This window comes from Tympanuchus pallidicinctus, unplaced genomic scaffold (genome assembly GCF_026119805.1).
Source record: "Tympanuchus pallidicinctus isolate F22 unplaced genomic scaffold, pur_lepc_1.0 scaffold8, whole genome shotgun sequence".
NCBI lineage: Eukaryota > Metazoa > Chordata > Aves > Galliformes > Phasianidae > Tympanuchus > Tympanuchus pallidicinctus.
The window spans coordinates 21,010,421-21,037,618 of record NW_026294802.1 but is presented as its reverse complement, the minus strand read 5'-3'; the positions used below and the strand labels follow the sequence as shown (position 1 = coordinate 21,037,618).

The following is a 27,198-nucleotide window of genomic DNA, read 5'->3' as shown; positions in this document are numbered from 1 at the left end:
AGGTGTGGAACTGGATTTTCCCAATACCCATATCAGTAGGTGTAAATCTGACAGAAGCATAGGATATTTAGCCACACCCCAATTCCAACTTTTCTGATCTCTTTATTTCAAAGTAAGCTTTTGCTAAAGGTACTTGATTTTTATTTTTGTCTTTGATTCAGAAAAATGTGACCTGGAGTGGCATAAACAAGAAGGGAAATAAAATGAAAAATAAACCACAATAAAATTTGAAGGAGTCATGTTGAAAACGTGGAACGTAGAAGGTGGATGTTTCCTAAAATTTAAAATGTATGAACTGCCAATTACCTATGGAACATGAATAAGTACCTCACAGACTGCAGACAGACTTTCAAATACTAGCCTTCTTCGCTTCCAGTTCTAAAACTAAGGGAAATATTTTAAGAGATGACAGTATAATAAATTTAAAGCCTGGTTTCTTGCTACTTGCACTCTCACAGGATTATTTCAAGGCTAATGACACAAGCAGTGACATTCTTGTTTTCCTGGAACACCTACAAAAACCTTTCTTTCTCTTCCTTTGGATTCCCCGCTGCCTGTGCTGAAACAGCATCCTCTCTCCATCCTTAGGGAGGTTTCTCTCTTCAAATCACCTCTTCATTACCAAGAAGTTTAAAGGCTATTTATTATCTCTGTTGCTGCAGTTCAAGCCCAGTTAACACCACTCCAGGGTCAGAAGAATGGAGGAGTTCAGAACTTGCACAGGAAAGGGTCAATAACTGGCAGACCAGATGCAGAATTCTTTTCCCGAGGCAACATGAATGCCTTCCTGAGGCAATTTGAGAAGCTTAAGCCCAGGGAAAGAAAATAAATCAAACCTTTGAACTTGGGCTGCAAAGGAAGTTAGGTCCCCTTACCAGGAATATGCCTCAGACCTATCCAAGGAAGCTGAAATCAACTTCAGAGTATATGGTTAATACCTAAGCTTTTTGCTGTAAAGTCAAATATTTTATTTTAGGAAGGAGTTCACAGGGCAATATTGTTGTCAAAAGTAATTTCTATTATCAGATCTAATCTTTAAAAGTTGTAAACGCGTTAAATGTGCGTCAGAAATCACTTCCATCAAATTAACTCTTCTATTTCTCTTTATTTCACTATACAGGATTTTATCTTCTTTGTAACACTGCTTCTCCAATTTACTCAGGCACAGAACCTTAGGAATTGTTTCTTCACCTTTTGATGTACTTTTCTTGTCTCAAGTTCACACTGTGTATACATTAAGCATGCAAAAGGAGAGGAGCAAGAGCCTTCCAACCCAGCTTATGTGGGGTCTGGCAGGGGGACAAACCAGACCTTGACTTTACCTCCTGCCAGCACTTTGCTAAATAAGCCAGTATCCTAACGCTTGGCTTCCTGTTATCATACCACCTGTACTTTGCCTATACAGATCTCCATGGCCAATTCAAAGCATCAGAAATGAAACAAAACAAACACAGGAGGTCCAGAGCAGTTTTTTTGAGAGGAGCTACATCAGGGATCTGGGGCACATTCTCCTCCCAGAAATACAATGTAACCAGAAATCCATGTAGAGAAAAAAAACTAACCAATGCTGGCTGTAGCAATGATAATAACTGACCACCTGCAGCCTGTAACTAGAAAGATAAAGCTGAAAAACACTCTCGGGCTACTTCAATATGCAACTTGGTCCAGTTCATAAACTCAAGGCTTTCTGTACATACAGCAAGTCTGAAATAATGCTAGAAAATTTGTTTTTGTGGTCATGTGTTACAATAGAAGGGAATACCAAAGAACAGAGACCTGGATTAAATGCAAAGGTCAAGTTTACACACTGCTTTGTTCCTGTTCTCTAAACAAACACCTAGGCTTTCAATAAGCCAAGAAGAATGTTTAAGGTATTCTGCAATGAAATCAAGCTCTGCTTTTCCTATAGGACACACACGCTCAATTGTGATGAGGAATGTGATGTGAAAACATACAAACAGGCATGGTACAGCATACTGAAAGGAGAAATGAAAACAGGTGAACGGGCATGCTGAGGAACATGTTGGGTCCATTCGCATATGCTGAGGTGTGATGCCAACAGGTGTATTCACGTGTGTGGCATGCACATCATACATGCTGAGCTGTGTGGTGTGAACACGCACCTTTAGGCACGCTGATGGATTTGGTATGCACACACATGCTGAAATGTGTCTGCAGGGCTCAGCCACAACCCCGCATGCAGGCTCTCACATCGTCAGCGCTACTGTTATAGAGACACTCTCAGTGCCCAACAGTATTGCCATCAGCCTGAAACCACACACAGTATCATTTAGACAGTCTGAGATGCAGGCATTCACTGCCAATTTGTCCTCACTATCCTTTACAAATCCTGTGGATACCTACAAGTGCTATCTCAAGTCCTCCTCACAATCAGTAAAATATTTCCTGAGAGGATTCTGAGTATCCTCAAGGTCTTCCAGTATTGCCAAGAAGATGCTTTACCAAAATCATGTGTCCCGACTATAAGAATCAATCAGTGACAGTAAATTAATGATGGTCTTGCATTCTGATTTGCTGAAAGAACTGGGTGGTATTCACTGACATGCACCACATGGGGCTGTGTGCATGCATAGCCAGGGGAGAATACACCCGAAAGACAAAGATTCCAATTTATTCCTATACCAGTCTGATTCTTGAAAATACTTAAAAAAGTGGAGCAGTAAGACATATTTGCAGAAATATGAAAAAATACTTATTTGAAGCAGGATTGCAATTAGATTTTCTCAAGAGTTAAGCATTCTTGCAGATACAGCTCTACTTCCAGCAGTGTTGTCAATTTTCAAGATCTAGCTGGGTAAGAAATCTATTACAAGTTATATACATCTTTCATTAGCTTCATGGTTTGGTGTTTTTTTTTTGTTTTTTGTTCTTTTTGAAGGATTTGTTCTGACTGCTGTGGTTGACCTCCTATGCAATGAGACAACTATTTGTTTGAGTTACAGGATATCAAGGAAGAAAATAAATATTTTGACTGGAAACTGATTGATGCTGAATCCATTACTTAGCTTGTTAAAAACTGAAGCATACTGCTCATTTTTATTTGAGCTTGCTTCTTTTTTAGCCTCTGAACTTGTAATGTATTTCTCTAGCGAGTGCACATAGAATAAATCCCCTTATACTTCCCCCCTACCTCTTAATCTACTTTTTCTGTTCAATTAAATATTATTAAATAAAATAATATAAAATAAATAAAATAAAATAAAATAAAAAAAGGTATTTATAACCAGCACTATCAGTTACTGTTCATTTCAAATATGCTTATGACATTTAAAAATCCCCTCCAATTTTTCACATTAAAAGCATAGTGACAGGCAAAAAGGACACAAATTACCTTGATTCTCAGTCACACTTCGTCTTTGGTCACTTTCTATCTTTCAACTTGTCTTCATCTTTGTGTTTCATTATTGCCATGAACAAAAATGATTCATGACCTGTAATAATGCACTATTTCTCTAGGAACATTTTCCAGCTACTAGGAAGGGCAAGTATTGCACTGAATAATGTATTCAAGAATGGTAGTAGATACCCATCTGATAGATTTTCAGTTCATTAATTAGAACTAGAGGATTTAACCAAACGTACTTAGAAATATTTGGCAGACCTCCACCTTAACTATTAATTCCATTTTAAATGAAACCAGGGAAAACACTCAAGAAAATCCTTTCGTCCTGGATCCCTGCTAGTATGCTGCTCTATTAAATCTATTAACTTCCAACTTTCATTTTATTTACTTTCTGCCTGATCAGATTTTCATCAGAGAACAAAGAGCAGATTTCTCAGAAGTCAGCTCAAGTCCAACTAGAGGCCAACATTTCTCTACAGACATGCACGCACAATCTGGCCGTCCAACACACGCCTCATTCAGAATCACCACTTTACACAAGAGACTCTGCCTCTTCATGTGCTTTGAACTAAAAATTCTGAAAACAACGCTCACAAATCTGTTTGAATGTTATGAAGTTAAAAAATGAGTTATAAAACTTCATAAAATCGTGATTCTAAGAGGTCTTGAATAAGCCATATTTTCAACTCTACCTTGACAGCTTGGACGTTACTATTTACACTGCACGTATCGATGTCAAGCAAAGAAGAGTTCAACTGAAAAGAAAGAAAACAAAGAGAGCACTACTCTCTACTGACCATACCAGTTTATCTTCTTTGGCAGGAAGAAGGTAAGGGAAGTTCAAAAGCATCATCTTTATGGGGCTAGAGAAGGAAAACAGTATTTTAATTTTTTCCCATGGTTCTCACAGAACACGGAGCTCCCAGCTTCAAGGCAACATCAGCAGAATTCAATCACAAGCCACGGAGGGACTCCCACTGTCTATACCCAAGGTAGTATATTATAGCCCCTTCTCCAGTTCTACATAGTATACCCCTTTTCAAAATTATAGTTTGATTACTGATCAACTCAGGAGCAAAAAAATTCCACTGAAACTGTCTTGCCAGAAAGCCAGGTGGTGACCTGGGTACAGGCAGCCCATATACTGAGGCTCCCTGCTCTGTCTGGTATCCTAACACAGTGACCTGTGCCACCTTGAGATTTGCCTGAAGTACTTCCCTATCTCTATCTTCTCTTTCTTGGATCTCCCACCCAACGCTGACAACAGCCTCACACTGATCCTCTTCAGCTTGCCACGCAGCATTCCTTGGGTGCAAAGTGCCATGAATGTGTCTTGAGAACACAGAGAACTCAGCTCATCTTCACACACTTGCAGTAAATGTTCTGGAGAAATCACAAACCCTAAATTAATGATTTCCCCTGGATTCACCTGATTGACAACTTCAGCCACGTTTAATGACAAAAAGCCCCCAAAGAATTATTATTCAATTCAGCATTCAATTCAGGCTTTTTAGTTCAAACATGGAAATCCTGAATTCCTAACTTTTTCCTAAGCCCTACTGCTCACCCACCAAGACTCTATGCAGTTCCCATCTTTTTATTTTATTTTATAGTTAGTTCTGAGACACAAACATACTCAGAGCGTTCCAGCACAGTACAGATAACTGTCAGCAGGAACTATGCTCATCATACTTAACCAAGTAAGATTATCTCTAACTAAGAATGCTTTTTGAGTTGCAGACTCATACAACAGCACGTCAGAAATTGATGAACTAAATAAAGTAACAAGTAAATTAACAAAAATTCCTTTCATGGAATTGCACTACAGAAGAAAAAAGAAAAAAAATAAATAATCAAAAGGACAGTAGAGGTGATACTTCGTCCTGAGTTAATACAGTGCAGTTAATGTGCAATTTCAGACTCCACCTGTGTGCCCTGGCAGATGTGAATACAAAGCCTTACAAAGTACAGTACTTATCCAAACAAGCTGTGCTTGATTGCCATTTTCTGTCACACCACCATGACAGCACTGAATGTTTCATTCAAAACACATGATTCCACATCCTCTGATAATACAACATGGTTCCAGCATTTTGTGTACTACAATTTCAACTCCATCAGAGGTGGTACAACATACATCAGTATTACAAGAAAGTTCAAACTGCAGTGCCTGTGTTCCATCATGAAATGTATGTATGTATATATAGATACAGAAAAATAAACACAAGGTACCTCAGTATGGAATTACGTACTACGCCTCCATTTCCTGGAACACCACAGTAGTGACTACAAGATAAAGTTGTGCAAAAGATCAGAAAGGATACACATAGCAAGGCTATCCCAGCTAAATGCACCACTTGGTCACTCTTCCTTTGCCCCTACATCCCATCTGCCCCCTTCATACTGAAACATGCCCAGCACGATTAGCTCACTCGGTGCAAAGATTACACATTAAATGGAGAACAAGAACGTGTGTGTGAATATTTGAAGAACAACAATACAAACAGGAAAATCTCACACCCTACAGCAACGTTGCAAACCACACTGTGATAAGGTGCAGCGTCACAACACAAACACAGATAGCAGCGATTCCAAAAATTTCCTACTTCAAGGAAAAGAGTTAGCAGTTAAACCTCTGACCAAGTAACTAATGTGGGATTCTAACAGTGGACTCCACATGAAGAAATTTCAATAGCTCCCACAAAGATCACAATCGTGGCAATTTCACCATGTAGCATAAGCTATTTATGCAAGTGGCAGAGAAAATAAATAAATTAAAAGAAAAAACAAAACAAAACTAGCCAACAGTTAATTATCATTCTGGATTTTATTTTTCAAGAGAAACCTCAAAGTAATCTCACATTCATTCAGTGTTAAATTTACATTCAGTTGCTTAAGTCACATAAAAATCAGTAGTTTAAAATATATACAAGTGCTCCCCAAATTTTTAAAATTTAAACAGAATAGAAAATCTTCCACAGCTACAGATTTTCCAGGAATCTGCACTGGGAGACGACCAGACTGGAAGATTTCTGTACAATTGCTACAACCCAGTTCAAGACTAGCTGAACTGGGAACAGCAAGCTTTTCTTCTCTCTTTCTTCCCTTGTCTACTTCCCCCTTTCAATTTTTTTCCTCCATTTGGGAGAAAATACACACTTTATGTCTGAAATCCAGATTGTTTACCTCAGCCAGGTAGTTTGCTTTTGCCTTTTTTGGTTTTGTTTCCCCTCCCAGTTCTATTTAGGTTTTAAATAACCACAAAAACAGAAGGGGAGGTACTGGGGAGAAGGAAGAAAGGTTCAAGTATGCATAGAATAAGTTTTTAAACTTTAAGAGGCAGATTCACTTTGATTTATTGCTTAAACAGATAAGGAACACTTCAAATGGCAGATTTAACATGAAGATTGTTCATTATACAAAATATATATTTTTGTCAAATCCTAAAAAAAGTTAATTGCATAAAATTTGCATAGTCCATATTCACGCTTTTTACTTTCATCTGAGGAAACATGCATTGCATATACAGCTGATGCTTCAGTCACGTAGAAGAACCCAGGCCTTTTTACTGTTGTACCTACTGAACATAACAGCCTACAGCAAGCTTTTCACAAAAGCATGTAACTTTGTATAATTCGTTCCTCCAGTACTTAATGACTGGTTGCCTTTTACCATTTGATACATGATTCATAACTTGTAGGTCTGCAAAACAATTCCTTACTGCAGTGGAATGGATTTTTTCCGGAATGTCTCCCTTATATAGTAAAGAAGCTCCTTTTACCCCAAAATTGTATTTGGGGGGGGAGAAAGTGAGAGGAAAAAAAAAAAAAAGAGAAAAAATTAAGTTGTAAGTAACCTCCTAAAAGTAAATTAGAGGCTTAAAACAATTCATGCCACACAGTGGCAAGCATTTTGAGCATGATTCAACATTGTATCCCCCACTCCAAATTTTCTTCCTCTGCTCCCCTTCAGTCTCAGCCTGTTTGCACGCAAACCCTTCCGTTCTTCAAAATTACTAAGATACTAACGTATATCTTTCTTAACTCTTGCTTTATTATCTTTAATATAGTCACTTCAGGTTTCACTTGCTCCCCCTTAATCCTTCTACTTAGCAACGCCTTTATTAAACGAGCATCTACTGCATAGCTCAGCTGTCTTTATCCAGATTCTTACTGCTCGAAGTTCAAGTTCCCACCAGCCCAGAGTCAAGGATTACTATACTGTGGCTACTGAAAGACATTTACTACTTCAGTGTAAGGGACCAAACAAACTTCAAATGCCCAAAACATAAAAATAAGTGTTCAACTTAATTGCATATAACTAAAAACCACAGAATCAAGATTTTTTTTTTCAAATACAAAAAACCTATCAGTCATCTACTATCTATAATCACACTGAAAGCTAATCATGACATGATTCTAGAATCGGTGTTACTCAAAGCTCAGTATAACAGGATACAGAAAACATTAATGAGATTTATTATATGGTTCACAAGACATCTTGTTTTCTTCCAATCTCTCCTTTGCCTTTCCAGCCCTCTTTACCTCAGCAACTCCAGACTAGGCCTCCCAAGACACTATGGTGAATAGAAAGAACCTGTGGATGTTGCATTATTTCCAGACTACCAAGTGTGCAGAGCATGCCAGCTGGTGACAAACATATAATACAAAATAAGACAGCTCAACTTTTCCTTTGTATTTCTCCCCCCTACTCTGCTGTCAGTCTAAAATGTGTAAGATTCATTAAAATTTAAAAAAAAAAAAAAAAAAAAAAGATACATGGCAAAGTCAAATAGACTGTGCTCTACAAAGCCCAACTTAATGAAAAACTTACACAGTGATGTAAATATTAAATACATAGCAAAGAAACAGCAGCAGCTAATGCAATTCTGTGCTTTACTTACTACCTTCCAGCAGAACTCATATTTCTAACCACTCATTTCTTCCCATTTGCAGCACCTCTAGCATGTCCTTGGTTTCACTGCTACTGTGCTCTCTTTTCTAAACTTGAGACTCATCCTGGCCAGGTGAGTTTTACAGAATAGGAGCAAGACTGCAAAGCTGTGCCCAGATCCATACACTCTAAGAAGTGCTTCCTTCTCTTCAATGCGGTATTATTGTTAGAGGTCACCCTAAAACCCTTAATAGCATGTAAATTCCCTAGGAAAAATATTCCCAGAATATTCCAAGACTTCAGATTCAGCTTTCCACATCAATGTCAATGCAGTCACATGCTATTGCAGAATAACTTAGGGCAACAGATATGTCTATTTCGATGAATCTGCAAATAGGTGAACACTGCAAGAACCTCAACTTTACTTCAGTAAGTACAAAAGTTTTACTTGCACGTAACATTACTGTGCAGGCTTAATGCGCTCATTTTCTAAGAGTAAACAATGAGAAAATCCCTCTTCAGTCCACTCAAAAGGATTTGTTTTGCCATAATTAAGAGAGACCAAAATAAGAAACTAATTGGTCAAAATTTTACAAAAATAGAAGGCATTAGAAATGTAAATCACTGTTTAAGAAACTAACTCCCAGCATTTGCTTTTGCTTTCCATACAGTTCACCACAGCAGATAGTTTCTACACCACTACAGGAAAGACACATCTGAAGACATTCCAAGGTATACAGTCAAACGTTGCTATCTGCTCACATATGTAAAAACCTTGGAGACTCTGCTCAATTTGATCCTTAGTACCGCTAGTGATTATTTCTCAAATTTCCACATCTGATTTTTATCTGCAGCATTACAAGTTCTCATTTCCACATCAGCACGCCCCTCAGCAGTACGATAAGCAGTAAGGCACTTTCCAGAATGAGGATGATAAATAGTCCCATCTTCTTTGAAATGCCATATAATAATTTCTGGGACAGGAGATCCATCTTTTGGGCAGCTCCTCATACCTATGAAATCCTCTTGCTCAGGGACTTCAGCACATAGCTCCGTCACAGAGTTAAACCTAAACTCTTTATTTGATGTGTATTCAAAAAATTGATTCCCTCCCTGACCATGACATCCAAAGAGAGAAAGGTGAGCTCCAGTAGGATTATGCTCTGGTAAAACGTAGTCAAGACACTCTGACGATATGCCTATGCTGCGGACAGCACCGTGCCAACCAGGACGATCTTCTGGTACGTGCAACTCAGAAAAGACATTTTTCAAATACCAGTTAAAACTCTTGCATTTCAAACGCTCTCTTAGTAGCTTTCTCTCAGAAATATCTCCATAGTTTTCTTTTCTCGCTGGAGGATTTCTGTTGTAGAAGTGTTCTTTATACTCATCCATCCACACCTCAGCAGCACGCGCTGTGTTCTGAAGGAAATTCGGTCTAGCATACGGAGCACGCTTTGGAAACACATGGCCTACATGAGAGCACGGATGAATTTCTAGCATGCCTCCACACTGCCACACTCTAAATGATAACTCTAAGTTCTCTCCTCCCCAGACATCCATTCCTGTATCATAGGTACCCAGGTACTCAAAATACTTCTTGCTGACAGCAAACAAGCCCCCGGCCATAGTTGGGGATCTGATTGGGTCTGTTTCAGATTTGCGCCTCAGCCGTTCGTGTTTCGGCACTGAGTGCCACTGGAACGTCAGTCGCCAGTCGAAGCCCCCGATCATGGGCTCCGCTGACTGCATGTAATACTCGAATGTGTTCCAGTCGATGGTGTCAATAACAGGACAGATCACAACGGTCTCATTCTCGGCAATTCTCTCAAGCAATGGTTCTAACCAACCGGAGACACATTCGCAGTGACAGTCGAGAAAGGTGAGGACATCACCAGTAGCAAAGGTAGCTCCAATTAAGCGCGCGCGAACCAACCCTTCCCGTTTGTTGGTCCGTATCAAACGAACTCTTTTCAGGCTGCTTATGTACTTCTCAAGGTCAGTTTTCAAATACACTTTATCACTCAAATCATCCACTAATATAATTTCTTTCAGAAGCACTGAAGGAGAAGTTTCAAGAACACTGTGCACTGTCCGCAGCAACGTGGACCAGGCTTCATTGTAGAAGGCAATTACAACAGAGGTTGTGGGCAGCTTTCTGTAGTTATATGATTTAGTTTTACAGCCACTCATTCGATTGTCTTCAATGTGCCGATGGAGAGAGATTTTATCACTCAAATAAATATTAATTGCATACTTATCGATCAGCTCTGCTTCCTGTTTCTTCTCTTCGGGGCTCAGCTGCAGGCGAGTGGGTTTGCCCCATTCTCCCGGGGCATAAGAATCGGGTGGAGATTTGTCATAAACCGGGCGAGCCAAATCCACCGCCTCTTCTGCTCCGTCCGTAAAGCGCCGCTCCCATTTCCCTTTGGAGATGCTCTCCCCGGCGAGGGAGGCACCGAAGGAAGAAACAGACAGCTCCAAAGCGAAGTAGGCGACCGTCAAGAAGCCCAGCAACGCACAGCTTCTGCGGACCCAAGTCCACCTTCTCGCCAGCCGGATCCTCATGGCAGCCCCTCGCAAGCAGCCCCTCGCGGAGCGGAGCTCGGGGAGCCGCCTTCGCCACCGGCTTCCCTCACGCCCCCGGCTGCCCCCGCGCGGGGCTCGAGCCGACACCGGAGGTACGGCAGGCCGGACCGGGGAGACGAGGGGCAGCAGAAAGGCACGGCACGGCACGGCCCCCGCCCGCACGGCCCCGCCGCTGCCCTCGCTTACTTGCTCGCCTGCTTACTTACTTCCTCCTCCCCCTCCTCCTCCTCCTCCCCTCTCATCGCGGGACAAACCCCTCCCCCGCCCTGTGGTTTGCTCAAAAACTTGTCGCTTAAGGAAGAGGCAGAGACTCGCCGCCCGGCCGGCGCGGGAGGCCGCCCCGCCCCCCGGACCCGCTCCCGGAACCGCCGCCGGAGCGACTCAGTCCGGCGGGCGGGGAGAGCCGCCTCCCGCCCCGCGCACTCACCGAGCTCGGCGGCGCTCGCGCTGAAGGCGACGCCCGTCACCGCCGCCCCGTGGCCTCTGAGGGGACGGATCAAGACAGGGTCCTCCTGAGGGAAAGCGGCGCTCCGTCAGAGCCGTGGCAAAGACCCGCGCCCTTCGCCGCCCCCCGTCCCGCTCCCTTACCAGCGCGGAGGCCATGGGCGGAGCGGGCTGCTGCGGCCGCCCGAGCGACGCCTCAAACCCCGCGCGCTCCAGGCCGGCCGGTCGAGCCCCGAGCTCCTCCGCGGCGCCCGCCTCGCGTCCTGCGATCCGCCCATTGGCGGCCTCACGGGAGGAGCGGGGCGGGGCTGTGCCCTGCCAGCACCCGCTCTCTTTCCCGCCGTCGGTACTCGATCTTTTTTTTTTTTCTCCCCGACTAAAGCCTGTCGTTTTTCTTCGCTGTAGGAGCGTCACCCAAGCAGCAGACTTGGCAAGGAGTGCCTGAGGGTAATTTCAGGAGTCAGTCTGCAGTGCGTGTTTCTGTCAGTGCTTTTATCTGCCTCTTCCTTCCTTCAGGGGAGCTGGGGAAAGGACAAAACCTTCAGAGCTGGTGAAAGTTACGGCCCGCATGTCCTGGATCTTCCTTTAACGCAGAACAACTCTAAGTTGTAAGTAACACCTCAGTGAGCGATTTTGCATTAAACAAGCTAGTGTTGGCCTCTTCTCCCCCCCTCCCCTTCTTTATTAACCTGTTTGTGCTTTCCACATCTCCCAGTTAGTGTTTGTACTGCACAGAGTTGTCTTCAAATGCTCCTTTAATGATTCACAGAATGGGTTGGGCGGGAAAGAACGTTAAAGCCTATTCATTTTCAACCCTCTGATAAGGGCAGGATTGCCATCCACTAGACCAAGTTGCTCATGATCCCATCCAACCTGGCCTTGAACCAGGGATGGGACATCCACAGTTCCCCTGTGCAACCTGTTCCACTGCCTCACCACCTTTGGAGTAAAAAAATTTCAACATCTTACCTAAATCTCCTCTCCTTTAAACCATTCCCTCTTGTCCTACCTCTGCCCACACAAAAAGGCTGTCCCCCTCCTGCTTGTAAACTCCCTTTAAGTACTGAAAGGCTGCAGTATGGTCTACTAGGAGCACTCTCCCGGCTGAGCATGCTCAACACCCTCAACTTCTCTCCATAGGAGAGGTGCACCAGCTCTCTGATCATCTTAGTGGACCCGTTCCAACAACTCCATGTCCTTCCTGTGCTGTGTGTCCCCAAAGCTGTACTCTGTACTCCAGATGGGGCCTTACAAGGGCAGAGGAGAGGGGGACAATTACCTCCCTTGTCTTGATGGCCACGCCTCTTAATGCAACCCATGATACAGGTGGGCTTCCCAGCTGCAATGCTTTAAAAAAGTACAAGTAGACTTTTTGTTCTGTTTAAACTACAAAAAAGTTACTGCTACTAGTGGTGCCAATGTTTGTGCAGCCTTTCAAATCCTTAGATACGGAAACCAATCTCAAGGGGAAAATACTGCTTCAATAGTTATACTAGGAGAAATAGGTAAAAGCAGTTGGCAAATGGAAGGCTAAGGTTGCTATCAGGCTGTAGTTCAATATGCAGGCATTCATGAAGAAATAGCTTATACTGCAATTACCCTTTTTTTTTTTTTTTTTTTTTTTTAATCTAGCCTGCATTTTTGCAGCGTTTCATCTGACATTGAACTCCAACATCTATAGAATCAGGTTAGTAATTAGGCCAACATGTAAGATTGGTCAGTTACAGAACAGCTCCAAATCAATTATATTTAACCATGAAATTTAGATTTAAAATAGCAATTTAGAATTGCTAGAAGAAGCAGGATTATCACGAGTATGTGAAAAAGGTTTCCATTATTATCTTCTAGTCAGACCTTTCATTGCATACTGGTTATTTGGCTTTACAGCTTCAGAGCTTAAGAGAAGTTTTTCAAAAAATGAATGGTGGGATACATTGACTTAAACTTTGACCTAAGTAAAACTACAGCTTTATGTCATTATTCGTTCTTGGCTTGGCACTGAATTTTTCCACACAGCACTCTAATTCATCCCTTCATGTTAACTTCCATGACTTAACTATTACAAAGTAAAAATCTAGCATTAAAAAATTGGTGATAATAAGACTTGAGTGTCCTACATTCTGCCGTGTTGTAGGAACACTGAGGTATCCTCATTGAGTTCACTTGTCCTCCTTACCACTATGGAAGTCTTCCAGCCACTTCTTTACTGTTTGTCCAGCTATCCCATTTCTCCTAAGGTTTATTGACTGAGTGAAGCCTATCAGCAGGGAAACAGCCAAGCACCCATGGGCTGTATGCATCTGGGAAGCAATTTTAGTACCAGTTCAAGTTGCTGCATTATATTTTCTGAGAGAAATTATCCTCCACTTCTGTAATTCACTGTTGCAGTATCTCAGTATTTCTTGTATCTCGTGTTCTGGAAGCCAGTGGGCAGGAGTCCTTGGCATTATGTTTACAAGCTGATATAAATGGGAGTTAAGTAATAATGAATCTTTCTCCTTTTACTGCCAGCTACATCAGCTGGCATCAGGTACATACATTTCCAGCAGATCAGTATCTTTTATTCATTTTAGAGTGTTGCCAATTAACAAAAATCTGTACCTGGCCCTAAAATTCCTGACATAGTGCCAGGTGATAGGCACAAAGTGAAGAAAGAACTACAATTACTGAAAGGAGTATGGATATCGCTGTTTCTACTGGCTGAAAGTTTCTCAACTTTCAGGGTTTACAAAGTTAATCTGTTCCTTGCTGCTTTCCCTCACCTGAGGGCATTTTGAGGACTCCCAAATGATTGTAGGAGATGAAGTACTCCCTTGTTGCAGATATATAATTAGCTATAATAATTGTAGCTATAAGGCTGGCAGGTAATAGTCTTTATGTAGATTTCTTTTTCTCATTAGCATGCATAGATTTTATTTTTAGAATGATTTTCTGATTCTTGAATCTCCTAATTATTTAGTAAAATTATGAGTTGACATGAACTTTTTTATGGTTGAGAGCAACTGTTCTGTAATACACAGCTGCAATCTGCTATACAGGGTTGTTTGTATGCCATGATGGCAATGACAAATGGTGCATCAGAAGATGCCTTCCAAGCATAATGCCTCAGCAAGCTGCTGCTTTATCATCTGTGATATTGTTCTCAGATACTGAGTTAAGGTAGTGTGTGTATGTCCAACCAGAAACTGTGTATAGAGGAACGCTAAGATTGTAGCTCAAAGGTATGTGGGTTACCTGGTCACAGTAGGGAAGGACCTGATTAAATTATGTGTTGAATTCAAGGACGCATGGACAAGCTTAGTACTTTTCTTGCATACATGTTGCAATGCATACATAAATTAAATTGAGCACATATTGTTTCATAATTACATAGGTAATAATGCATGTGGCACTAGGGATGAACTGAACATCCTTTCAAATATTGGAAGGCCACAATGAGGTCGCCCCAGAGCCTTCCCTTCTCCAAGCTAAACAAGCCCAGTTCCCTCAACCTTTCTTCATAGTAGAGGTGCTCCAGCCCTCTGATCATCTTAGTGGCCCTCCTCTGGACTTGTTCCAAGAGCTCCACATCCTTCCTGTACTGGGGCTATTTTGCAGTTATAGAACTATTGCAACTTTTTCCTTTTGCATCTTTCCAATCTGCTGCGTTGTTTTCTGCTGTGTTAAAAAGAGCTGTGAAATAAGACTGTAAAACTGTGGAGTGCTGTTGGTTTGGAGAAATTTTCTTATCAAAGTCCCATTAAAATCTCTTTACCAATGACATCTAGAACATAAAAGGATTGCAAGCTTGTACATACAGATTTATAATGCAAGGATAATTCAAAAAATGTCTGATGTAACTTATAGTCTAAGATGCATATACCTGAGAGATAACTGGAAATTACCTTTTGGGGATGACAGAATAGTTTTTTTGAAGAAAGTCACTTGAAACTTTCAAAAACATTGTTTGACCTCAAAGACTTGTTGAAGGGCACTCATAGATGCTTTTAGTGGGAAAGCTTGGTAGGTGTATTTGTTGTGTATTCTTATACTCTATGCATAAATCATTGTATCAAATTATTTCCTTAGCCTGACAGATCAGATCAGCTGAATCTAAACAAAAATTGAAATTTCAGGAAAGAGCAATGAGTAGATCAGAAGGAAGTTGTAGAGTGTGTTAAGTATCAGAATGCATATGATAAACTGAGGGAAAGTTCAGAAACATTTTTCTTGTTTTTGCGAGCAATCAAAGAAGGAAGGCATAAAAATTAGTTAAACCCCATGCATTGCTTTCCTGTCTGTTAACTCTTCATAGGACTGCAGATCAGTAGACCTTGATAAGCATCTAGATAGTACAAGATCTGTTTCCAAACAGATCTTTCTAGCTTTCAGCTAGAAGGTAGCTGCAGCCCTTTCAAAGCACCGCACTGTGCTCCTGGCAGACCTTTCATCAGCTGGTCTAAAAAACTTGAGGAGACAGCAAACACTCCAGCTACTGAAACTCTAGATTTTCTTGCTGTGGAAACGGGATGTTTTTTTTGCCACTAAATGCAAGATAGAACCATAATCAGCACCTGCTTCATGTCACAGCTTTCTACTCTTCACAAAAGGTGAAAGATGTGATAGGAGTTTTATGTTAGTGAAGTGCTCATAACAGTATTACGTAGTTCAGAACGCAGATGAGGCTCTTATCAAAGCAAGGAGGCATACATGGCAAATTACCCAATATTTAAGTACTACTAGCTTAATTAAAATATTAATTTACATTTTACATCTAAATCTGCTAATGAGGTAGCTCAGGAAACCTATTAAAATACACGAAAGTTATTGAATATTGAATGGTTTGTATTCATTAAAATCAGTGGCAGCCTCATGTAGATGGCTATGGAGTATTTCGTATTTATAATGTCTGTAATCTGTATCACTGTTCTATTTCCAAATAGACTACATAATCTCCAGTGTAAATCTTCTAATGAAAATGAGTTGCAGCTTTTTGAATTGCACTGGTTATAGCTATTCTATTAGCTAAACTGAAACATTTGGATTCATTTATTTTTGGATTTTTTTTTTTTCCATCCAGACAAGTTAGATATTGCATACAAGTCACATGTATCTCTAATTAGAAATTGGAAGGCATTGTGTTTTAGATCTACATGGTTCTATAGTTCAATAACTATATAGTGGGATGGATTAAAATGTCAAGAGCTTTGATTCCTTAAATAATTAGTTTTATATTTGCATAGATTGATGAAATGGTGACAAATTTACATACGTGGTTAAATGACTTTGTAAGGTGTCCTTGATACTTGAAGGTATCCTTGAAATAGGGCAAGAGAGGAAGAATGTGTAACAGGGCATTGCTTAAGCACAGTACAGAAATATAGTAATCTAAATATAATTTTTAATGTTCACAGTAGCTTTCAGCTGATAGATTTTTAAGATTTTTTTCCTTTTTCACTGTACAATTTGTATTTTTATTGAAGGATACATAAGAGAACTTTTAAGTGCCTGAAGGGAAACACCTGTAAAGAGAAACAGCATAATTTAAGCTACAAAACAAATAACTGTCTAGATTAGAAGCTGAGTGGCAGTTACTCTGCCAAAGAATTTGTCTTTAAGTCATTAGAATTTGTGAAAAAAAAATGGGTGTGTTATCCAAAGGGTTTTTTTGTTTGTTCCTTTTAATTAGGATAATTTGTATAAAAGAAGCGTATCTTTATAATGACTTCAGGGAATTACATTTCTTAATGTTTCTCCGTAAGTGCCTTAAAAGCACAGTGAAGATACTTCACGTAATAATATGCACTTCAAGTATGCTGCAAGCTCTGTTTAAGCCTTAGTTTCACCTCCAGTGTTCGTTATAAATCATGGTCTCCTTAACCTACACATTTTGTTGGAACCTGTGAGAATACTTGCAGCCACAGATTTTTTTTCTGATAATGAGATTGGTTTGACTAGTAGAATTTTCTGGGGTAATGGATAACTTCTATCACTGGAGAAGTGGGCCCATGGGAGCGTAATGAGGTTCAACAAAGCCAAGTGCAAGGTGCTGTGCTTGGGCTGGGGTAATCCCAGGTATTTATACAAACTGGGGAAGATCTCCTTGAGAGCAGCCCTGTGGGAAGGACTTGGGGGTCCTGGTGGATGAGAAGCTGGACATGAGTCAGCGGTGTGCGCTTGCAGCCCAGAAGGCCAACTGTGTTCTGGGCTGCATTAAAAAAGGGGTGGGCAGCAGGGAGAGGGAGGTGACTGTCCACCCTCTACTCAGCTCTTGTGAGCCCCCATCTGCAGCACTGCATCCAGGCCTGGGGCCCCCAGCACAGGAAGGACGTGGAGCTCTTGGAGCGGGTCCAGAGGGGGGCACTAAGATGATCAGAGGGCTGGAGAACCTCTACTATGAGGAAGGGTTGAGGGAACTGGGCTTGTTTAGCTTGGAGAAGAGAAGGCTCTGGGGAGACCTCATTGTGGCCTTCCAGTATTTGAAAGGAGTGTATAAGCAGGAGGGGCAACAGCTGTTCACAAGTATGGATAGTTATAGGACAAGGAGGAATGGTTTTAAACTGAGTGATACAGGGGAGGTTTAGCTTAGATATTAGGAGGAAGTTTTTCACACAGAGGGTGGTGACACACTGGCACAGGTTGCCCAAGGAGGCTGTGGATGCCCCATCCCTGGAGGCATTCAAGGCCAGGCTGGATGTGGCTCTGGGCAGCCTGGTCTGCTGGTTGGCGACCCTGCACAGAGCAGGGGTTTGAAACTGGATGATCATTGTGGTCCTTTTCCCAGGCCATTCTAGGATTCTATAATCCTGTTGTGGTTTATAGCCATAGCATCACTACCTGCATGCCACATGCAATTCTAAATTTAAGGAACATCTTTTCCTTCTCTTCTCCTTTCATAATGTTTTAACAGATGACCAATGCTAGTAATGTTTGCTGTGTTGCCAGAAACACGAGTATGTTGGTAAATAGTTTTCTATTTGCATCTACTTTTTCTAGAAATAAGCAGCATTTTCTAAATAGATATGTGGTATGATGACAGTTTCCATTGCATACAGAACCTGGGAAAATTGCATAATCAACTTCAGCAAAGTTTCTGGTAAGGGATGTTTAAAACCACTGAACACTAATGTGTTTTACTAGGTTCATGAAGTTAGAACAAGTTTTGAAGAATTTATTACAATGTAGCAAAAATTAGAATAAATGTGATGCTTTGGCAGATGCCATATGTTATGGTGTTTGCAGATTATCTCCTTTTAGTACAGCTGAATAACAACTTCATCTAACATTATGTGGTTATTAACTGCAAGAGTGAGTTAATGAAAACTGATGAACTGCCGTGTGAAGATACATAGCTTGATGAAATGTCTGCTTATTGGTACACCTCAAGGCAACGTTATTCATAAAGGAGCTAATAATGAGAAGAAACTGAGAAGTGGAATAGACAGGACTAAGAGAAACTACCATAAATTTAAATAAAGATGAACTCTTGATAGATGAACTCACTCAATTTTAGTAGCTTTTCTTGAAGTCCAAACATGGTGAAAACAAATTCTGTCTGAGGTGACGAACTGATGAATAAATGGTGGCACAACATCTGTTTGTTGGATGTTGCAGAGGAACCTGATATTTGCACATAGCAGAATTCCTGTTGGCAGGAGTTCATGGGGTTTACTATAAACCAGACCTCACTGAAAGTAGATGGGTGATGTTTTCAATGTTGCAGTGAAAATGTAGAGAATATAAGGAGTGATAAAACCTTAATGCATTTTGCTTGACTAAGCTTTTAGAAAGGAAAAATACTGTATGCTTTCCATTTAAATAGAAAATGTAGAAAAATTGCCTTGTTTTACCACCTGCAATTACAACTGATAAGAACACTTCAGGAACCCAAAAAGCTGTCAGAAACTTTTTGAGAAAATACCTTTTGAATGTAGATGGACAGCTATGAAATAAACATAAGGAAGTGAATGAAGGATGTTCAGATTTGAAGGCTGTGCAATAATCCGGAGCGTATCAGTGAGGATGGGTAGCTGATAAAGTGCCAGTGAAGAACAAAGACAAGAATGTTGGGGATTTTTTCCTCATCTTGAAGGAACAAAACAGAGCAGGATGCATAGGTTTTCTCTGAGACTTTGGGGAATTATGAGATTGAATGAAAAGATAGAAGATGTGCATGTCGTTGCTAAATCAGGTATTTTGTATTGATGCGATGCTTTTTATTCAGAGATTGTGAGATACTTTTCCAGTCTGACTAGTAGTTTGTTCTACAGGTAGGATTTTACATAGTCTTGAACTTCTGCAGAGACACACACAGTGCTGAATGCTAAAGACTGCTGTTGAAAAATACATTTCAAGGAGTCAAATTTCATAGGGAATTGCAGTAGAATCAGAACCAGAATTTGTATCTGACTCTAAATTCTTATTTCAGGGCTCCAAGAAATTACTGGCAAGCCTCCAAGGACATTTAAAAAAAAAAAAGAAAAATGTGTGGAGATAAAATTCTGAGTTGTAAGAGTTGTTCTTAATTAAAGCTACTTGCTAAAGTTACCTACTGAAGGGCATAACAGAATTTCACTTAACTAATGACATTTTCTGTTCAATAATCCTGATGTGTGCATTGTGTCATGCCGTGTTCAGATGCCTTTTCTTATTGCTCTTATCTTTTACTGAATTGAAATCCACAGAATTGCAGTTGAGAATTTCTGCTGCTTTTGTTTTCTGTTAGCTACTTGGTTTTTGTTTTGTTTTATAGTATCAGAGTCAAATTGGAAGAATAAGAGAACAGTACTTCTGTATTTCTTGCACTGCTTTGGATGTTTGCTTGAAATTTAAATGGTGAGAAATAATAGAACTCTGGATTATAGGCAGTTTATAGCAAGATATATTAGGTATGTAAACAGTACCTGGATTCATAGCATACTTTAAGACTGAGTCAGAATCCAAGGTTTGTTCTGAATGCTTCTTGCTCTTGTTGATAAAATTCTACTTTTTTTTTTTTTTGAAGTATCTCCTAGCTCAGGGTGAAGCTTAATGGACTTTCCAGTGTCAGCAAGGTATGTCAAGGTTTGTGCAGTGGCAGTGTTTAAATATGCTAGTTTGACTGGCCTGTTTCAGATGGCTTTTAAATCAAATTGTTGTTCTAACTTTGAACTTTCTTGCGTCCTTGTGCCGCATTTATGCTTAGCTGTAGTGCCAAAACAGACAAACCTAGCAGCTAGCTGCTGCCTAAAGGGTCATCATCATTTCTTCTATTTCATACTGGCATTAATGTTCATCTGACCTAGGATAGAACTGATTTAGAGTGCTAAACCAACAAGAATAGTAGTGTGTTCTTCTCTTATTTGTTCCTTAATGTGCTCCAGTTCTCCTCAGGATCAGATCGATGCTAATGCTGGTGCACAGTAAGTGGTTGGAGTTTGCTGCTAAGTGTTGCACTGTGGCTTTTGGCAGTATTTATTCTGCACGTTCCCTTGGAGAAGCTGTCAAACTACATCCTTAGATGACTCATTTTCTAGGTTTCATCAGCATACAGTGCCACCACGTGATCAGCTAGGAACAACAACCTGATCTGCATCACAGCTTGTAATGTTATGCTACTGCTAAAAGTAGGTCAACTCAACTAAAAAGTTTTCTGATTGCTGTAAGGCTTATTGACAGTAAACAAGGTATTTTCAGTAATCACAGTATAGTGCAACGTGTCCCTAATGTTTCTCACACCGGTTCTCCTTCCCTCCTGTGATGTTTACAAACTGTGTGGTTGTTTACTGATTCCCACCCACTGGCTGTACAGCTCGTCTTTTGAACTTAGATGAAGATGAAAGAACTGGAGATAGAAAGATGGATTTGTAAAATAACTTTGGCAGATCATCACGAGCATTTTTCTGCATATATAAATTGCTTTTGTAGATACAGCTTATGAATTTGCTAAATAAAGACTGTATCATAACATCTTGATTTTTCTCAGTGCTTTGTTTATACTTAAACTGAAACTTGCTGTCAGCTGGTCACCAGGTAAGACCTTGAGATTAAACTGCCTTCTACCAAGTATGCACACTAGATAATGTGGGTTTTGCCCCACAACCTTGAGTTAATCTCTTTTATTACTTCTTTCTTCCTGTCACACTGAGCTGAAATATCATCTGTTCATCAAGCTTCTCCCCTGTCTCTACATTCTGATGGGCTAAGAACACCTCTGCATTAGAAAGTTCCACCTTTTCCACAAGTTTCTTCTTAGTCTGTTATTCTTACTCTGTATGAGATAGTGGAGAGAGGCTCTGCTGTCTTTTCTGAGAAGAATTTGCTTTTTTATTTGTGCCATTAATTTCACATTTGCATTTTACAGTTTGCAGTTTAAAAAAAACACAGGTTTTGTACTTTTTTTCTTATTTGGATTTTATAGAAGTCCCCATTCATATTAGGATTTTTAACTATGAAGATGATACTCAACATTGCGCCATACATAGTTTATCTACATAGATTATTTAGATTTATATTTAGATATTACATAGATTATCTGCAACCTAAGTAATCCATCACAGGAGCAGAGATAGTTGAGCTAATTCAGCACATCTCATTGCTATTTCACATGCAAATGCCATCAGGATTTTTGACAAGGTAATACTGGCAATACTCTGTTGCTTCTAGAGCCAGCTTCAACTCGAACTATAACCTTGCTTGTTTTGTGATGAGACAGACATCAAGTTGTAGAGGAAGCAGTTATCATATCGCATCCTTTTTCCTCCAGCTTATCTTCCACATGGAATGCTGGATGCAGGCCTGGTGCCTTGGAATGTCCCTGGATAGGTACATGGTAGTTCTGTTTTCTGCTGTTTTATCAGAACGTGTACTGGAATTTAGCATTTCTGGGTGTGACACAGCAGCCAGGGTGGAACAGATCTTCTCTTCTGTTGTTCTACTGTATGTGTTTGCAAGTAACAACAGTAGCCTCAAAGTTCTGTTTCTCATGTCACATCTGCCAGGGGGTGCTATGTGCCTGGACTGTTGCTCAGTTGAGTCTTACTGATGGCTTCACCTTTGACTGTCTATTCTGCCTCAGCTTATAAGAAAGTAACCACTAATAAAAGTTGATGAGGTAACAGGAAGATAAGAAGGGAAAACAAGATTTGGTATAGAACTTCAGGAAGAGGAAGGCAGTTTTAACAATTATTTGCATACAGAAGTTTGGAATTAGGAAAGACAAAGCTTAGCAGGAATTCGAAGGAGGGATGTGAAAAACAATAAGACCTTTGTTAAGTATGTGACAGCAAAAGGAAAGCTAAGGAAAGTGCATGCACAGCTCATTGGGACCCACCTACTGCCAGAGGACATGGAAAAGTTTGATGGACTCATTTCTTTTTATATCAGTTTTCAGCAATGCATTTTCTCCAGCTTCCCAAATCCTACTAATAGTTTGTGGAGTGAAACATTATTTATACTAGAGAAAGTTACAGTTATATAGCACTTAAACCAATTTATTACATATAACTCTATGAAACCAGACCCACAACACCAGGACATCATCTTTGAGGATCAAAGCTTGTTCCAATTGCTTGGAGATGTTAGAATAGCAACAGAAACAAACACTAATGCAAAAATAACACTTCCCTCTCCAACTACGTTTCTGGAAATAGCTAACCTATTTTATTTCACATCATTATTCTTCTGTCCCAGATGCAAACCTCCTGAGCTGTGTAATTTTAATGGGGTGGCCAATAGGTGAGTCTATTTCTCCATGAAGTTTCCTCAAACTTCTTGTTTTTAAGTTACACTACAGGCCTTGCAGTACTGAAGGAAGACAAGAAACACAGAAGAACACTTACCTTGTCTTGGGCAGTATTCTGGCTGTAGTCAGTAAATAATAACTTTCAGCAATTAACTGAACTTGAATGGAATGGGACCTACACAAAGGTTGAGGCCAACTGCCTAACCACTTCAGGGCTAGTCAAAAGTTAAAGTATATTAATGAGGGAATTATCCAAATGCCTTTTAGATTCCGATAGCTGTGGGACATCAACCACCTTTCTAGAACCCTGTCCCAGTGTTTAACCATCTTCATAATAAATAATTTTTTCCTTATATCCAGTCAGAACCTCCCCTGGCTCAGCTTTGTGCCATTTCCTCATGTTCAATCATTGCTTACCAGAGAGAAGAGATCAGCACCTCTCTCTCTTCATTTCCTCTCTCAGCCTCCTTTTCTCCAAACCAGATAACACAAGTGTCCTCAGCCTCCTCTCTAAGACATGTCTTCCAGCCCTTTTACCAGCTTTGTTACCTTCCTCTGGTCGCATTCAAACATCTTAAGATCTGCTATTTTTCGTGGAGCCCAGAACTGCATGTAATGTTCAATACGAGGCTGCACCAATGCTAAATACAGTGAGATAATCACCTCTTTCCATCAGATGTCTATGCTGCCTTTAATGCCTCCTAAAAAACAGATTGCCCCTTAGCTACCAGGGCACACCACTGGCTTGTGCTGATTCTGCTGTCAGCAGCACCCCCAGATCTGCTGAGCTGCTCACCTTCCAGCCTGTGCCTGTATCCAGTGTTACTGTATTCCAGATGCAATACCAATAGGTGGTCAGTTACCTTTGTTGAATTCCCTGGTGCTGATTACTGTTCAATTCTCCAGTCTATCCAAATCTTTCTTGTAGGATCTCTCATCCCTCCTCAGAGAGTCAACAGCATCTCCCCAGTTCAGTATCACCAGAGAACTTGTTAAGGATGCATTCCATTCTGCATCCAGGTGATTGATAAAAATGCTAAACAGAATTTACTATAAGCTTTAATGATTCACATGAGTTTATGACAGCATACCAGAATGTTTCAGTGTTTCGGTCTTTTTAAAACTGTTAATAAAGATCAAGCATGGCTTTGGAAAACCAACATGGAGGGTCCAGGTTGTCGTGCGGATTGCCTTTGGGGACAGTAATAAAAAATGTCATGTAAAGTGGTATCATAAAGGGATATTTTATCAGCTCCAATGATCAGAAAGTCCGTAGAACTTCACCACTGAAGTACAGAAAATGTCGATCAGAGTAATGAGTGTCAATGTGACATCCTGTAATTGATATTCAGACTTGCACTGTTTTTAGCCCTTTTTCCAAAGACTAGAATGAATGAAGTTTAAAGCTGAAATAACTGCATCAGGTACTGATACGCCTGCAGAATGCCTGGCAGTTTCTGCTTGATCTTTAAAAATAGCAATTCTGAATGTATTTCTTTATATTTTAACTCTTGCTATGGAATTTAGGTCACCATTTATTAAAATGCTAATACTTTTGAAACAAAACGTGGCAATACACTGGCCCTACAGAAGAAAATTCAACTAATTTCTGTACTATTAGAGAGCCAGAACATAATAAACTAACATTTAGTGTTGTAGGCAGTTCTCACATGTCTTGTAAACATACTCATTTAAAATCTTTTTAGTTTCAGAAACCTTTTCTTTTGTTATAAATAAGACATTGCTATAGCAACTGTCAGAAAATTGACTTCTTTTAATAGCTAGAATGTCAAATTCCTCTTTGAATAATCTCAGGTCACTTTAATGTTTGGTCAGCCAGCTAGTTTTACTATAGGTCTTAAAGTTGGAATATTTGGCAGAATATGTACCAAATAACAGGCTTCCTACATTTGCAGATTATCTGCACATTGCACTCATTTAAAATTATACACACAATTGACTGAAAATCAGTAGAGACACCCAAAGTTGATGTAACATGAAGTACTACAATTGTAACCAGGTCTGTTTTGTAGTTTGAGGCGGAAGAGGAAGCACCGAAGCTGATGCTGCATTCTCTTTTACTATTTCACTCAGTATCAAAAAAGCCTGAAAGACAGCCATTCTGTAAGTTAAACTGAAAAGTCAGCTTCTCAATTCCATTGAAATTATAGGCTTCTATTACTGAAAATATATATTTGTGCTCTGTTCTTTCTTATTTAAACAGTCATGTAGATTTCATTAGCACTGTGCAATGACAAGAGAACCATATTTTTCAGAAACCAGTGTTTGAAACCAGCAGGATAAAACAGCAGCTCCAAGAAAATGGAACAACTTCTTGCAAGCATCCCTAATGGAGGGCAAAGAAACCACACCAATCTGCAAATAAGCAGCTCTTTGTTTCCCTTAGAAGTAGGTTTCATTCTTTGTACACTGGAATGATTCAAAAGAGCCAAATAACTGAGTGACAAATTATCTTCTTCCTGGAGGAACAGCCACTTTCCACGTGAGTGCAGTACTGCTTTCCGTAGGCTTTCCCATCTATTACAGACTGCTACCTCAAAGTGGCTGAGCAAACCCTATTTGTGCAGTAAAAACCAAACATTAGAGGGCATAAACAAAGTTTAACAGATAGTCACTGAAGAGTATTTAAAAATAGGATTGGGGGGATAATACAGATTGGAAGGGGCCTCAGACAGACATCTTATACAAGTTCCTGTTCAAAGCAGTAGAACTTTGTGAAGTTTCACTTGAACTGGCTCATGAAGCATCTTTAATGTTTGTGAAGAAAAAAAGGCTGTGAATTTTCCTCCGTAAGTGTTATTTTCTGCTGAATAGTCTTCCATCTGCATAAAATAATGATGGAATAATATTTTGTTTTGAATGTTTAAGTACTGGTTTAACTCAGTACCCCTCTTTATAACTCAGAATATCTTTCCAGATGGCTGTCGGAAGAACTGCAGTGTAAGCTGAGAAAGGAGAAGAAGCAGGGATTAGACATTACACAAAATCTGCGTAGCTCATGAATAGCAACAGCTAAGCTCTGTGATAAAACAGTGTGAACATCAGCTCCCAAATTTGTGGGTCTCCATTCTTGTCTGAACATAATGCCTGTGACTTGCAGGTTACACTGTATTTTGCAAACTGATTTAACTGGATAGTTTTGCTACTGATTTTGGGGGATAAAATGAGAAAGAAACAGCAGTAAAGTCAACTGAATGTACTGAAGAAGTTAACATCTCAAATGATATCCACAGATTTTCTTTATGATTTCCATTTCAGTAATGTACATTCCTTAAAATACTTTAAAGTTTGGCTCAAAACCTAACAAGTTCAAGCATAGAGCAGCAGAGTATTAAAATGCAACTGCAAATTCTCTTCATGCTCTGTCATAAATAAAGCCAATATAAAGGTCCTACTGTCCTTAACAGATAGTAAGCAAGTCACTTCTCAAATGTTTTTACTTCATTAAAAAAAAAAAAAAAAATTATTGTTGCCTGTTTTTGAAAGAGGGTAAGAAAGGGAATTTTAAGGTGCAGCAAAACTGTTGCTCAGGAGTTTCACAATAAACTCTGTTATGAATCTTTCAAGACTACCTTTTGTTTTTCAAAAAATATAGTTGGTTTCTTTTGCTAGCTTACAGCATACACAGAAAGCCTTATTCACTTCTTGTAGCTAACCCATGAGGAACTTTTCCTTCTGTGACTCTCCAACCCCCTCCAATCCCTACCAAAGCAGTTCTTTCAAGGCTTTTCAATCCTGATGTGAAGGAATTGAAGGATTGGAATAACCTCCATCTCCTTTGTTCCTGTAGACTTTCAGTTCATCTGTAGTGATTTCTCTAGGTACGGTACACCTTTTTTGCACTCTTGTTTTCCTTTCACCACAGATAGCAAATACTAACACAACTGCTTGACAGCTCTCTCCAGATTCCCTCAGCATACCAGTTTAATGGCTTAACATGAGCCTGAAGTGATGCACTGAGACTGACAACGTGTGATTTAGCCCCAGGCGATGCAACCACAGCAGCAGCCCTGAACAAGTAGGGGATCCTTCACCAGAGAGTCTTGGGCTGTTTCAGAATAGCAGCTCATCAGCATGCTTAAAATGGCACCAGGCACTCATGCTGAGGCAGCTGAAAGTTACACAAGTGTCTGCTAGAGCCAGGACAGTGGGTCATCCAAGGTGAATGCTTAATGATCAGTCACCC

General features: G+C 40.2%; 2 protein-coding genes across 2 annotated transcripts in view; both read right to left on the bottom strand.

The window, feature by feature from the left end:
* Nucleotides 1-11,561, bottom strand: part of POC1B (POC1 centriolar protein B) — a 40,401-nt gene extending 28,840 nt beyond the window's left edge. The window contains exons 1-2 of the mRNA XM_052668544.1: nucleotides 11,435-11,561; nucleotides 11,274-11,358 (exon numbers count right to left, since the gene is read on the bottom strand). Coding sequence (XP_052524504.1) covers nucleotides 11,274-11,358; nucleotides 11,435-11,449 — 100 coding nt within the window. The 5' untranslated portion in view covers nucleotides 11,450-11,561. The remainder of the gene's footprint in view (nucleotides 1-11,273; nucleotides 11,359-11,434) is intronic.
* GALNT4 (polypeptide N-acetylgalactosaminyltransferase 4) lies at nucleotides 6,173-11,044 on the bottom strand. Its single transcript, XM_052668541.1, has one exon. It carries the CDS (start codon nucleotides 10,823-10,825, stop codon nucleotides 9,074-9,076), a length of 1,752 nt encoding a protein of 583 aa, XP_052524501.1. The 5' UTR covers nucleotides 10,826-11,044; the 3' UTR covers nucleotides 6,173-9,073.
* Nucleotides 11,562-27,198: the final 15,637 nt, after the last annotated feature.

Bases quoted from the DNA above. Each gene is read 5' to 3' on its own strand.
- GALNT4 (XM_052668541.1), bottom strand. From the start codon at position 10,825: ATGAGGATCCGGCTGGCGAGAAGGTGGACTTGGGTCCGCAGAAGCTGT.